This window comes from Lycium barbarum, chromosome 7, assembly GCF_019175385.1.
Source record: "Lycium barbarum isolate Lr01 chromosome 7, ASM1917538v2, whole genome shotgun sequence".
Lineage (NCBI taxonomy): Eukaryota > Viridiplantae > Streptophyta > Magnoliopsida > Solanales > Solanaceae > Lycium > Lycium barbarum.
Window position 1 is genome coordinate 119,420,861 of NC_083343.1, and position 15,499 is coordinate 119,436,359.

At 37.8% G+C, this 15,499-nt stretch overlaps 1 protein-coding gene across 1 annotated transcript; it reads left to right on the plus strand.

Annotated features, from left to right (window-relative positions):
• The first annotated feature begins 200 nt into the window (after positions 1–200).
• Positions 201–2,129, plus strand: LOC132603997 (purine permease 3-like). Its single transcript, XM_060317309.1, has 2 exons — positions 201–1,085; positions 1,642–2,129. The coding sequence occupies exons 1-2, from the start codon at positions 375–377 to the stop codon at positions 2,011–2,013; spliced, it is 1,083 nt and encodes a 360-aa protein (XP_060173292.1). The 5' UTR covers positions 201–374; the 3' UTR covers positions 2,014–2,129.
• The last annotated feature ends 13,370 nt before the right edge of the window (positions 2,130–15,499 follow it).

Consider the following 15,499-nt stretch of genomic DNA (forward strand, 5'->3'; position numbering starts at 1 on the left):
ACGAACATGAGAAAATAAGTAAGAAATTCACTTATTTTCCACTACCCAAACGAATATAAAAAAAATAAAAAAATTCACCTATTTTTCAAAAACACATTTTTCCAGAAAACACATCCATAGTCACATAGATACATACTTGTCTGTCGACATGATTAAGCTTGTATATATAAACAGCACAACCATATCCACTTCCGGAAATTTTAGGCAGTATAGTATATCTTTTTTGCCACAATTATACTGGTGAACCATCGGCAAGGGACCACTCCATTTTGTGAAACCAATGGTAGCAATGGACTCAAATTCTTCTCAAACTATAAAAGCAGAGTTTCCACTACAACTGGTGCAAAAACATCCAAATATCTGGAAAATTAAATATGGAAGATCAAGGATTAAGCACTAACATGAGGAGATTCCTCTTGATAATAAACTGTCTGATAACGGCCGTTGGCATATGTGGCGGTCCTCTAATGTTGCGTCTATATTTTGTCGAAGGAGGTTCTAGAATTTGGTTTAACAGTTCATTACAAACCAGTGGATGGCCACTCACCCTTATACCACTTGCCTTCCTATACTTGTACCGTCGAAAAATCGAGGGCTCTGATGCCAAGTTTTACTTTATAACACCTCGAATTTTCATTGCATCATTTATCATTGGCGTTCTCACGGGACTTGACGCTTTTCTCTACACCTGGGGCGCGTCGAAACTCCCCGTTTCAACTTCTACACTTCTTCTCTCTTCTCAACTTGCCTTCACGGCTATAGGTGCATTTTTCTTAGCAAAGGTGAAGTTTACACCATATTCGATTAATGCGGTGGTTTTGTTGATAGTTGGTGCGGTTTTATTGGGTATTCGGGCTAACGGTGATCGGCCCGAGGGTGTGACTAGTAAAGCCTATGTTCTTGGTTTTATTATGACCCTTTTGACTGCAGTTTTGTATGGACTCATTTTGCCTTTTATTGAGTTGATTTATTTGAAGGCAAAGCAGGCAATTACGGTTACTTTGGTGTTGGAGATTCAGATGGTCATGTGTTTTGCTGCTACTGCTTTTTGCACTGTAGGAATAATTGCCAATAAGGACTTTCAGGTATCTTGTTTAACTTGCCTCACGCTAGAGGCCGATTTAGAATTTAAAATTTATATATTCTGAAGGTTGTTACCCGTATATATTCAGGATCAACAAATGTATAGGGTTTGGACTAGGGTTCTGCCGACACATACTTCCCATGTTAGCTTCGTCCCTAGCCTCAAAATATAATTTTCTCTATTTTCAACCCACATGGATCTATCTGCCCCGCCTCACTTGCGATCTCTAAATTCTCCTCCATTAATTCATATAATTTGTCGCGTTCATGTGTAGAGCTAGGTTATCGAAAGGGGGTTCATCCGAACACCCTTCGTAGGAAAATTACATGTGTATACTAGGTTAAAATTATTTTTACGTCTATATAATAAGTGTTGAATCCTCTTAGCTTCTTTGCATGTTTACTTTTTTACTTTTTGAATCCCTTAATAGAAATCCCAGCTCTGCTATTGGTCGCGATTGTTTGCCATCTCTATATTCTTGATACTAGTTTTTGTTTTACTTTAGAGATTTATCTCCTTGAAGATGAAGGATTAAAATATTGATTGAAATCGTGCAGGCAATTTCAAGGGAAGCAAAACAATTTAACCTGGGAGAAGCTAGATATTATATAGTGGTAGTATGGAGTGCCATAATTTGGCAATGTTTCTTTGTGGGTGTTGTTGGAGTTATTTACCTCTCTTCTTCTTTAATGTCTGGGGTTATAATATCAGTTTTACTGCCAGTTACTGAGGTATTAGGCGTAATTTTCTTTAATGAAAAATTTTCAAGTGAAAAGGGACTTTCTCTTTTTATCTCTCTTTGGGGTTTCGTCTCATACTTCTATGGAGAGTTCAAACAAACAAAGAAAGAGAAGGTTAAAAGTCCAGAAAATGACAAGGTTAAAAGTCCAGAAAATGAGATGATAACGACGCAAAATGAATCTGTTTGACTTAGTTACTAGCTTGTTAGAGGGTTATATTAAGTATTGTTTCAAAATGTATCATATTGTATCGCATTGTACTGTATTATTTTGATAAATGAAACATTCGAATATAGATTGAATCATTTCTCGTCGTTATATAATACCACATGTTACAAAAAGTTTTACAATGGGTTAGGCACAGCTATCACTAGGTGTGTGAGCTGATTTTTTAATTGGAATTATAATATGGGACCCACCACATCATCACATGTTAGTATTCCTCTTTCTCCCCCATCCACTTTTCTTTTTCGTTGCCATTTTGTTTCTCTTTCCTTTTTTTTCCTCTCCATTTTCTGTTTTTCATCAATTTTAAAATCAAAATTTTCACCCATCTCAATATTTTTTTCCTTTTAAATAAAAGAAATAGAGAAATAATAAACGAAAATGATGATAAAACTAAGATTGATTGTTTAACAGAAGTACGGGTGCAATTTCGTACAAACACCACCAGAGGATTCCACCATCTTTCCCTTGAGGATTATACATGCTAATAGCCTCGAGTTATCTACTTGGGCCGGGCACATTTATTTTCATTTGCCATAGCTAAACCATTTGCAAAAATTATCAATCTTATATATTGATCATAATAGTCAATTCAAAATTCACTACATGAAAATAAAAAGAAGCCTAGAGCTAATTAGATCGACTAACCAAAATCCCCAAAACCATTCTCAAAACTAAACCCTTGAAAAAAAAAAGAATGTAAATCGTGTTATAAAAATGATAAATAACACAAACTGTATTTATTTATTTTTTTGAAAAAGCATTCAGTAAAATAGAGAAACAAGATATTTTAAAAGGAGTGAAAAAAAGAATTTAGAGCTCGTTTGGATTGGCTTATAAGTTGCTTATAAGTTATTTTCAGCTTTTTTGAGTGTTTGGCTAGCCAGCTTAAAGTTATTTTGTGCTTAAATAAGCTCAAAAAAATAATTGAGCCCGTTTGGATTGGCTTACAGCTTAAAGCTGTTTGCAGCTTATAAGCTGAAAAAAATAAGTTGGGGTAGTCCAACTTATTTTTTTTGGCTTATAAGCTGTTTTCAGCTTATAAGCTGCTTTAGATAAACTAAGTCAAATGGGTCCAATTATTTTTTTGAGCTTATTTTAAGCATAAAATGACTTTAAGCTGGCCAGTCAAACACTCAAAAAAGCTGAAAACAGCTTATAAGCCAACTTATAAGTCAATCCAAACAGGCTCTTAGTTTGTCTAAAGTACCTTATAAGCTGAAAATAACTTATAAGCCCAAAAACATAAGTTGGGCTATCCCAATTTATTTTTTTAACTTATAAGTTGCTTAAAATAAACCTATCCAAACGGACTCTTAATGGTGGATGAATAGCATAAGGAAGAAGATAAAGAAGGAAAGTAGGCAGTGAAAAAACATAATTGGTCTTTGATAGATTGGAAAGTGGGACCCGTACTAGTCCATTTGTCAGCTCACACAAGTATGAGTTGCCATGCCTAACACATAGTAAATTTTTTGGATATATGACGTAAAGCTATTATAAAAAAGGATATGGTAAATGATATAATAGGATTATTAAAGTGAAGGCAAAATAAGAAGAAAGGAAAAAAGATAATAACGTGAACACACCAAATAAGTCGTTACATAAAATGAAACTCTTCGTCGTTATATAGCGATAGATTTAATGATGTGACACAATAAAATTTAGATAACTATTAAAATAAACATTGTATTTAAAGTAAAAATACCATACAATACAATTGATAACAACCATCCAAATAATAACACGAATAATATAATCGTAAAAAAAAAAGTCCAAACAAGTTAGGTAAGAGTTTAGATCAACATGGGCTGTGGTTTGATGGATAGGCTCTCTCCACCCTTAATGAGAGATCTTGAGTTCGAGCCCCCAATATGAGAAAAATTCTTTAGCGAGCGTTTCTCCTTTAAATGTGCCTTACACGGTACAAATCCGAATTAGTTGGAGCTCCAATGCAAATACCGGACACCTATAGGAAACCAAAAAAGGTAACAAGTTAAGTATTGTTTTCTCGTATACGAAAAGCATGTACGTCACCACCAAAGAATGTGGTGCAACGGATGGGGCTGCTCCTCCCGTAACCAGAGGTCTCGGTTTGAGCCCTGAGTATGGAAAATTTTTTGGTAGGGAGTACTCCCCCCCAAATGAGACCCTAAGCGGCGCGAATCCGAATATAATCGGGTTTTAATAAGGCATCGGACACCCGGATGGGAAACCAAAAAGAAAAGTATGTACATCGTTTTCCTTTGGAACTTTTGATATTGCTCTTAAATCTGCAATAATATATTGAAAGATTTGGTTAGCAAATTGCCATTTTAGTAGTAAATCTGCAATAATGTACTTAATTCAACGTTACTATTCATGACACCACAAATAAATAATTAAAGAACAAGATTTTTAAGGACATCTCTTTCTCTTGGCTAAGATTTTCAGAGGTACTGATACCTCTAAGCGTTATAGTGAATCCCCTTTCTTGGAAATTATACCGTGCAAATATTAAAGTAGAAATAATATTTGTAAGGATATATATATATATATGTTTAAATTTTCTCGATACAACAAAATATTTTATGCAGTGGCAAAAGTAGTTCAATAATAAGCTTTAGGTCACTAGTTTGGGTCCCAATAAGCATGACCTTCCTTTTGCATTTCTTTTTAGAGCCAAAAGTTAATTATTAGGTATTTGCCCTAATATTCTTATCATAATTGGGTTTTGCTTAGTTTTTCTTTTTACTAATATCAGTACCCGAGCATTGCGCGAATGACATTAAAAGATTATTAATCATTTTGGATTGCAATGTCGCTTGTTGAGTATATTAGAATATATTATTTCAATAAAATATCACATATCATCTACTTTTTAATATAATACACCCAATTAACGACATCTTTAAGAAATTAAAGGAAACAAATTATTTATCCGTTGGATAAATTCTATGTTGTTTTTCTTAATGGCATATCAACTATTTAGTATTTTGTACTATGAATATGCTTTTTAATCAATCACTTGATTTATGTTTTTTATCCACTCCTATCCTTTTAATATAACATAGCTATGCATTGTTCTTGCTCGTTTTTTATGTTTAATAAATATAATGTAATATATGATAATTAATTGTGATTTTGAACCCATCAAATAATAAATAAAAAGTTCTTTCTTTATTATGTCATAAGATTTATAGATATTTTAATAATAATTTGGTATTCTGCACAATGTTTTCGGTAGAACATTTTGACTTTTAATTTTAATTGTTGATATATATTGATATAGATAAATACTTTTTTGTACTTCTATTGTCTTACTTATTTTTAAACTTTAAATTTGAGTTTTAATTTCAATTATTAAAATTACCTAATTAAAATAATTGTTTTTTCTTTATTTTATTGCTTGAATTTTTTTTTTTTAATTTTTAATCTTTTGAGTTTCTTGACTTTATGTATAAAGTTTTCAATTCATGATCTTGAAAGATGGCATAACTTTTTCGTCATAATAGAGAACCTTTCACATCCAAGTAGATTTACCCACATTTTTTTGTTTGAATGTTTATAAAAAAAACAAATAAAGAAGAACCCACCAACTATTCCCACTTGCCCCATTCCCCCCTCATGATCCACAGCCTCACATCACACTATCTCCATTTTCTACTTTCTATGATATTTAAATTAATTTTTCATTTATTGTTTGACCATAATCTAAATAATGTCACATGTTACACCCCGTACTTCCAGATGAACGTTCGCTAAGTTTAAGTACAAGTACGTGGAATTATGATCAAGATGAGCCGTCTTTCGGGTTTAAGGAATGGAATAATTACTAGGTATACTTATGGATAAAGTGATATATGAGAAGTACCGGGAAGTCTCACGACCAAATGGAGTTGAAGAAATAAGCTATTGAGACCTTGAATTTTGTGGAAAATATGGAGGGAAAATTTTGGGCCAAATTTGAGAAAGAATATCTTTTAGTATATGAGAAGTTTTGAAGCAAAGCAAAAGCCTAAAATGATGTTCATCGAGTCTAGTTTCCAACGCAACAAACCGCTCATCGATACGACATCGGAGTAGAGAATTATGGACATTGCAATTTAGGCTGACGAAGCAGAAACGCTGCTACAGTAACCGGGCTGCTACAGTAACCGACTTGCTACAGTGTCTGCTACAATGACCCGACCCGAATTTGACCCACTAATTAAGGAACAAATCTGATCTAAAACTTCATTCTTTCAGCCAAGAATGCTCCAAATATTTCCCAAATCTTCTAGAAAATTCTCCTAACTTCTATCCACCAGATTTTAACGCGAATTAAGTATAATCTCCGGATTTAAGTTGGACAGCGCGTAGTTGCGATTATACTATCGTATTGTGGTGAATCATGGTTGGAATTCAAGACAAATATTGGAGATATCGCGGTACTAGCGAGAATAAGGTATGAATCTCTCCCTATTGATATGGATATAAGTTTATTTACGGAAGTAGAGTTGTAGAATAATCGTATAGTGGATTTGTTGGTGGAAAATTGGACAAATGTCGCGTGGGATGTTTTGTGAAAATATGTTGGTATTGATAATATTGTGGTTGATGTTGGTATTGTTGTTATTGTTGCTGGTTGCTGGATTATGGTTTCGGGTTAGGCATATAAACAGGGGAGATGCTGCCCGAATTTCGGCAGATTCTAAAGGAATTTTAATTAAAGGCTTAAGACAAGTGTATGATGGTGAGCCTAATAATAGTATGAACGATTTTATATGTAGATTACAAGTCAGGAGATAAGTGGGAAGGTCAAGGAGCAAGATCCCAGGTATGTTAAGGCTAAACCTTTCTTTCTAAAGGCATGATTCGTTGTTGCAAACCTTTGTACTATATCCATAATATCGTTGCTTCCACAAATTCTAGAAGACTATGAATCTCATGATCCTTATGATATTATTGAGCTTATTCATGACCTTTGGAATTATTCATTGTGATTGATCTCACCTTATGATATTTGTTCCTTCAAGGTGAGATATAGCGATGACGATAGTTCTAATAACCCAATGAGTTTAGGAAGGCGTCTTAAGGAATGTTTTGTGGGACATGAATAGAGTGCTAGTAGAGGGTCCCTAATGAAGTATTTAATGTTCGAAGCGAGGGTTATGTTGTATCTTAGGACTTGGTTAATATTTAGTCAAGCGGGAAAAAGTACCAATAGCCTGAGTTGTGCTTATAAGTCTTATGTAATTATGTAGACCCTACGAGTTAAGTGATAACCACGGGAAGGGCATAGAGATTACTTGTAGATGTTTAGTTATGATGTTGATTATAGTTACCACTGGTCTACGACCAGTCGGGCAGATGTTACCACCGGGCTACGGCCGGTTGGGCAGATATGTGTTTACCACCAGGCTACGGCTAGTTGGGCAGTTATTACCACCGTGCTACGGCCGGTTGGGCAGATATATATATATATATATATATATATATATATATATATATATATATATATTTACTACTAGACTGCAGCCAGTCGGGCAGTTACCACCGTGCTACGGCCGGTTGGGCAGTTATCGCTGATCAGTCGGGCAGTTGCGCTATACCGTTGGGCGATAATCAGATGGACACTTATTACCACCGGACTACAGCCGGTCGGGCAGTTACCACTGATCAGTTGGGAAGTTAGTATAGGATGATTAGTAAGATAAAGGCACAGTACTGTACATAGATATGGTTAAGCATGCGAGAGTATAGAGACAGACATGTATCATATATGGATCGGGTTGCACGCCGCAACACATATGCAGATAACCTTTGATGATAAGGTAACTAGGAATATGGTAGGGTATACAGACCTAGTAAAGATCGCAAGACGATGAAGAGGTATGTATACATATGCTAGATTTCTATCGGTAGTTCAGAAATGCCAGGTTGATTCTTATTCTTCTCATCTTTAGTATATGGCTATTTTGTTGCACTTTCCGCCTTGCATACTCAGTACATTGCTCGTACTGATGTCCCTTTTTGACGGGGGCGCTGCATTTCATGCCCGCAGGTTTTGAGATACAACTTGACAGATCTTTCAGTAAGGATACCAGCTCAGCAGGCAGAGTTATGACGCTCCACTTGCTTCGGAGTTGCCCTGTGAGTCAGCATGGATGCATATGCGTTTGCATGGGTATGGCGGGGCCCTGTTCCGGCCACTTTATGTTATGTACTCCTGTAGAGGCTCGTAGACAGATATGCACAGTTAGATATCTTATAATTATCTCGACTTGTACTATGTTGTATCATTATTATGGATAGCCTTACCGGCACATGCACTCGAGGTTAGTTTGAAGATGTAAATATGTTATCTTTTGGGCTTGTGCCCCTATGGCTTATAGTATTTGGTTTTATGTTGCCTTTCGAGATACAGAAAACGTGAGTAACAGTTGGTTCGCTCGGTTGCCGTAGGGTGCCTAGTGCCAGTCACGCCTTACCAAGGGTGGGCTGTGACATCACATTACTTTGTAAATTATGATTTTCAATTCGTCCAAAATCTAAGTATTAATGAAACAATTCTTTTATTATTCTGTCAAAACATCTATCGATATTTTAAATAAATTCTCATTATAGTAATATGTGTAATAAGCACTATTCTCCATCATTCAAGATATTATGTGAATTAATATATTGCTAAATCTAATGAGTTAAACTTAAATTAAAGTAAAAAGAAAAAGTTTTATAAGGTAATTGTTCGCTTTAAAATCGAAAATGGATTCGATACCAATCAAAAGAATCAAAGAAATTATCAAATTCCTTCTCTTTTTCTATCAAAATACAAACTGTTAAATTTTACAATATAGGAAATTCACAAACTTATCATGCTTGTAGTAATTACTTTAACATGAGTTTTGATTCTTGAAAAAGAAATTCTCTTCTCCACTCCGACTCATATTATTTTTCAAATTATAATTGTCAATTCGTCCAAAGTCTAAGTATCAATGAAACAATTCTTTTATTATTCTGTCAAAACATCTATCGATATTTTAAATAAATTCTCATTATATTATTATGTGTAATAAGCACTATTTCCTCTCTTTTTCTATCGGAATAAAAACTTTTAATTTTTAATATGAAATTGTCAAACTTATCATGCATTTAGTGATTACTTTAACATGTATTTTGATTCTTGGAAAAAAATAATTCTTCTCCCCTCCAACAAATACTTGATAAACCAACGAACATTTTATTTTTGAAATTGTAAAAATCAACATACAACAATATAAAAACAAATCAGCAATTGAAAACTTGCCTGTTTTGATCGGTATATGCCTTCGAGAACACTTTGGCCAACCAAGAAATCTTGCTATGGTGCACAGTTCCATTTGACTATTGTTCATACCAATTGTCACTGTTTGTGAATGTGTACAGTGAGAACTCATGAAGTTCACCTCGGTTCATCGAAGGCTCACACGGGGATACTATCGAAGGTCAGTCCGAGAAGACGGAGGGAATGAACCGAACATGAGCGAAGGGAGTCCAAGAAGATAAGTCTGAATCTGAGTTTATCCTTTTACTGGCTTATGTTCGAAAATCACGCCCCAATGGCCGTGTCCGAGATTTCTGGAATCATTTTCCCCATGTTTAAGCTTAAGTCGTGTAATTAGTTTAGGAGACTATCACTATAAAAACACATGCAATAGCCCCATTAGAGATCATCTTCATCTCATCTCCATCCCAAGTTAGCAGTTAACACTTAAAGATTACTTTCATAGCAAAGGCTCGATATCATCAAAAGTCGCGTCTCTTTTAGTTTATTTTTGGCCTATGCAAGGAGATAAATCCTCCTCCCACTCGAACTGGTAATTTGCACTCGTTATACAGGCTATGTTCTCTTAATTTTACTTTGATGCTGTATTTTTCGATCATTTGTTCTATATTGTTAATAACCTCGATCACATATCCTTTAAACCGCGTACAAATTGAATTGTTGCTCTCTTTTGAGGGTAAACAGTTTGCCGCCCACCGTGGGGCTAAGGATAATAGTTACGGCTTATTGACTGGACAACCTTCACTTGTTTTGTTCATTTTTGTGATTTCAGGCTGATCACGTCAAACCTAAGCCACTCCGTTCATCTCAACGAAAATGAATCTTGCGAGCACAATGCGAACCTCAATGGGATACCACCCAATAATGCACTCGCCATTGATCCAGTGCATAATCAGCCCATCCAAAATTTGCATGCTGATGAAACGGATAGGCGTGGGGCCCCCGGACGGGAGGCGGAGTAAATTAATTTACGTGTGATTTATAATTTGTTGCAGGAACACCACGTCACCATGCAGCAACAGCAAGAAGCTATTGTCTGACTTCAAAGGGATCTCAACGATACGTTGGCACCAGAACTGGACCGAGTATCTGAAAAAGTTCGAAGGGAAATGAAGGTCGGCGACAATCTGGATAGGCAGGCCATTGGCAAGTCATCTGAGATGATAAGAATGCTCGAAGCTTTGACCAAACGTATAGACTCCAACGAGAAAAATGTGGATGACTATAATTCCTGGGTGGATCAAATTCCGGGAGCGCCTCCGATTCTCACCGGTCAAGAAACCAAATACATTGTGAGAAGGCCCTTCCTCCGAGTGCAGTACCAAAGCTGATCTCGAAGAGATTCAAAATGCTAGACATACCGAAGTATGACGAAATCACCGACCCGCAAGAGCACATTACTGCTTGTACATATGCTATAGCCGGAAATGATCTTGAGGACGACGAGATCGAGTCGGTAAGCTTGAAGAAGCTCGGTGAAACATTGACTAAAGGGGCGATGCAGGGAAGAAGGTACAAGCACGGAAGGCAGACATATTCAAGATTTTCCAAAAGGATGACGAGCGACTCAGAGAGTTCGTTACCAAGTTCCAACATGAAAGAATGTTGTTACCTCCGGTCCCTGACGAATGGGTCCCCCAATCATTCACGAAAGGACTCAATCCCAGAAGTTCCAACACATCCCTTAAATTGAAGTAAAATCTGTTGGAATTCAGTGCTATGACTTGGGCAGATGTACACAACAGGTACGAATCAAAAATCAGAGTAGAGGATGATCATCTTGGGCTCTCACCAGGTCCAATAACCTAGACAAGAAACGATAGAAAAAAGGTATTTGAACTGGAATACAACCCTCCCGACAAGTATCATCCTTACCCGTCAATAAGGCCCGACTTCCGGTAGGAGAAAAGTAGGAATAACCCCGATCTCAGCATGAACCGAAGAGACAGGCAGATCGATCGAGGAGATAGGCGGATTGATCGAGGTTCGTCTAGCAGAGGCTTCCAGTACAAAACCAACACCGTCGATGTCTCACATTCCGAAGAAAGCCCTAGGTTGTCTGAGTATGATTTCAATGTCGACTCATCGGCCTTGGTGGAGGCTATTGGAAAGATAGAAGGGGAGACGTGGCCAAAGCCACTCTGAACCGACCCTTCACAGCAGGATCTAAAGTTGATATGTGACAATCATGGTACCCACGGGCATCAGACCGACGATTGCAGGGGGTTAAGAGATGAAGTAGCCCGGCTACTCAAGAATGGCTATCTCAGAGAATTCTTGAGTGAACGGGGGAGGAATAACTATAAGAACATGGAAGGCAACAAAAAGGTTGAGCCGGAGGAGCCCCAACATGTAATCAACATGATCATTGGCGGAGTTGAAATACCTCGAGGACCTGTCATGAAGAGAACAAAATTCTCTATCACGAGGGAAAAGATGAGTAAAGACTATGTACCAGATGGATTTATTTTGTTCAGCGACGAGGAAGTGGAAGGCATCACTCAGCCTCACAATGACGCCCTGGTAATCTCTGTACTTATTAATAAAACTCACGTTAAACGTATTTTAATTGATCCAGGTAGCTCGGCAAATATCATCCGATGGAAGGTCATCGAACAACTTGGTATATTGGTTCAAATCATACCAACAACCCGGGTCTTGAACGGGTTCAACATGGCACGTGAAACCACCAAATGAGAGATTACCTTGCCCATGAACACAGTCGGACTCGTGCAACATGCAAAGTTCTATGTTATTGATAGAGATATGAAGTACAATGCCTTGTTGGGGAGACATTGGATACACATGATGTGAGCAGTGCCTTCCACATTACACCAAATTCTGAAATTTCGGCCCCCGATGGGATAAAAATAATCCGGTGGAAGCAGCCAGCCGCCAAAGAGATATTCACAGTCGAAGAGGCAGCACCAAAAGAACCCACACCAAAGGATCTAATAGTAAGCCGCACTAAAATTTCAGACGCGGGCAAATAATAATCACAGAATGCGGGGGACGCAGAGGAAAATGACTTCGGCATACCAAGATCCTTTGTGCCGCCGAACGAATCTGATGCAACAAAGTCAACAATCTAAGAACTGGAACAAGTTGTCCTCTTCGTTCATTTCCCGGAGAGAAAGGTATACTTGGGCACGGGACTCACCCCGGAGCTCAGGAATAAATTAATTAAATTTCTTAGAGCTAATTCGGATTGTTTTGCATAGTCCTATTTAGACATAACAGGAATCCCACCAGAAGTAACTATTTATTGGTTAAGCTTCCGAAATTTTCCCCCGGTAAAATAGAAACGAAGGCTAATGTTAGAGATCAAGCACGCCTTCGTCAAAGAGGAGGTAATGAAGTTGTTAAAAATAGGGTCTATCCGGGAAGTTAAGTACCCGAACTGGTTAGCCAACGTCATCGTCATATCGAAGAAAGGTAACAAATTTAGAATGTGCATTGACTTTAAAGATTTAAATAAGGCCTGTCGGAAGGATACTTAGGCGTGTCGGAAGGATTCTTTCCCTTTGCCTCACATCGATCATATGATAGATGCGACAGTCGGACATGCTCTATTAAGTCTTCTTGATGCATACTCCGGGTACAATTAGATCTGAATGAACCCGAAGGATCATGAGAAAACATCTTTTATAACTCGATATGGAACTTATTGTTATAACGTAATGCCCTTCGAATTAAAAAATGTCGGGGCCACCTATGAACGTCTAGTTAACAAAATGTTCGAAGAACAGATAGGAACAAAAATGGAAGTTAACATTGACGACATGCTAGTTAAGTCCCTAGAAACAGCGGACCATTTAAAGCATTTACAGGAAACCTTTGATGTTCTGCGCAATACAACATGAAGCAGAATCCGGAGAAGTGTGCCTTCGGAGTAAGGTCAGGCAAGTTTCTACGGTTCATGGTGTCAAACCGCGGAATTGAAATTAACCCAGACAAGATAAAAGCCATCGAAAACATCAGGATGGTCGAAGATTTGAAGGGCGTACAAAGACTAACCGGGAGAATCACGACCTTAAGTAGATTCATTTCCAAATCCTCCAACAAAAGTCATCGTTTCTTCTCCATGCTCAAGAAGAAAACTGACTTCGTATGGACGCCCGAATGTCAGCAAGACTTGGAAGAATTGAAGCAGTATCTGTCAAGCCCACCCCTCCTGCACATATCGAAGGCCAACGAGCCGTTATACCTATACTTGGCCGTATCCGAGGTTGCGGTAAGCGGTGTCCTGGTCCGAGAGGAAAAAAGTACGCAATTTCAGGTCTATTATGTCAGTGAAACTTTAGGGGACACTGAGAAGCGTCACCCCCACTTGCAAAAGCTTGCTTTAGCATTGTGAAGTGCGTTTAGAAAGTTCAAACTGTATTCTCAATGTCACCCGTATGCATAATAACTACCTACCCATTAAGAAACATAATGTAGAAATAAGAATTATCCAATCGGTTAGCGAAATGGGAGATTGAAATCAGCAGGTATGATATCGAGTACAAACCCTGAACAGCTATAAAGTCTCAAATCTTGGCAGACTTCGTGGCAGATTTGATGCCTTCAATGCTACCCGAGGTTGAAAAGGAACTACTACTAACCTCGGGTAAAACACCAGGAGTTTGGACCCTATATATAGACAGTGCATCCAACGTAAAGGGATTCAGACTCGGTATTGTACTAAAAAGTCAGATCGGAGAAATTATACATCAGTCTATAAAAACATTATCGAAAGACTAACAATGAAGCCGAGTACGAGGCCTTGATTGCAAGTTTAGAGTTAGCCCGGGGATTGGGTGCCGAAGTCATTGAATTAAAATGTGATTCCCTTCTCGTCATGAACCAAATTAATAGGACTTTCGAGATAAAGGAGAACAGAATGCAGAAGTACTTCGAAAAGGTTCATATGGTCTTACATCGTTTCAAAGAATGGACGATACAACATATCCCGAGGGAGAAAAACACCGAGGCAGATGCTTTGGCGAACTTAGGCTCTTGGGTAGAATCGGAGGGACTGAACTCAGGTGTTGTTGTCCAATTGATGAATTCGGTTATAGAAACCAATCCACGGAACCGAAGGAATCACGTGCATTACGAACTAAAGTGGCGGAATACCGCATGGTCGATGGAATGTTATACAGACATTCCTTTTATATTCCCCTTTCTAGATGTTTAAGCCCCGTGGAAACGGATTATGCAATGCGTGAGGTAAACGAGGGGACATACGGTAATCACTTCGGAGCAGACTCGTTGATCTGGAGCGGGGTCCTGTCCCGTTTTATGATGTTATGCAATCCATGTAGAGGCTCAGAGACGGATGTATATAGTTAGATGTTCTATCATCTCATCGGTTCATATTTTTTTTTGATATCCTCTGATAGCCCTGTCGGCTTATATATGGGCACATTTGATGATGATGATGATGATGATGTGTGTGTGTGTGTGTGTATATATATATATATCTTTTGGGCATGTGCCCCTTTCAGTTATGGTATTTATGAGTTAGTTTCACGGCCCACTCAGATATGACTATGAGATGTACGTTTTGGGGTACTCGATAGGCTAGCTCTGGGTGTCCGTCATGGCCCTCCGGTTGGGCCGTGACCCTGCTAATCTAGCATACCACTGTCGAGTGGCTTGTATTAAGCCATATAATGATTTCTTAAGCCTACAAACTTGTCCACTAGAAGAAATAGGCATACCAGGGGATACCTTCATGTAAACTTCTTCTTGCAAGTCCCCATGCAAGAAGGCATTGTTTACATCCAACTGAGAAAGCCTCCAACCCCTTTTAACAGCTACTGCTAAAATGCATCTGATAGTTTTCATTTTGACAACAGGAGAATAAGTTTAATTAAAATCAATACCTGCCCTTCGTATGTCACCCCTTACCACAAGTCTAGTCTTCAACCTCTCAAGTGTCCCATCTGAATTTTGTTTAACTTTAAAAACCCACTTACAAGGTACAACCCTTTTGCCAGTAGGCAAATCTACTAAATCCCATGTTTGATTAGCTGTAAGTGCATCAATCTCAGTACTCATGGGACTTTTCCATCCAGGGTGTAAACTTGCTTGTTCATAAGAAGTAGGTTCAGATATTTAAGAAATACAATTAAGAAGCAGTTGAGTAGAAGAAGATAAGGAAATAAAAGGGAAAGTAGG

Excerpts from the sequence above, each read along its gene's own strand:
- LOC132603997 (XM_060317309.1), top strand. The coding sequence starts at position 375 with ATGGAAGATCAAGGATTAAGCACTAACATGAGGAGATTCCTCTTGATA. Across the intron at positions 1,086-1,641 it reads TTGCCAATAAGGACTTTCAG|GCAATTTCAAGGGAAGCAAA; the intron begins GTATCTTGTTTA and ends GAAATCGTGCAG.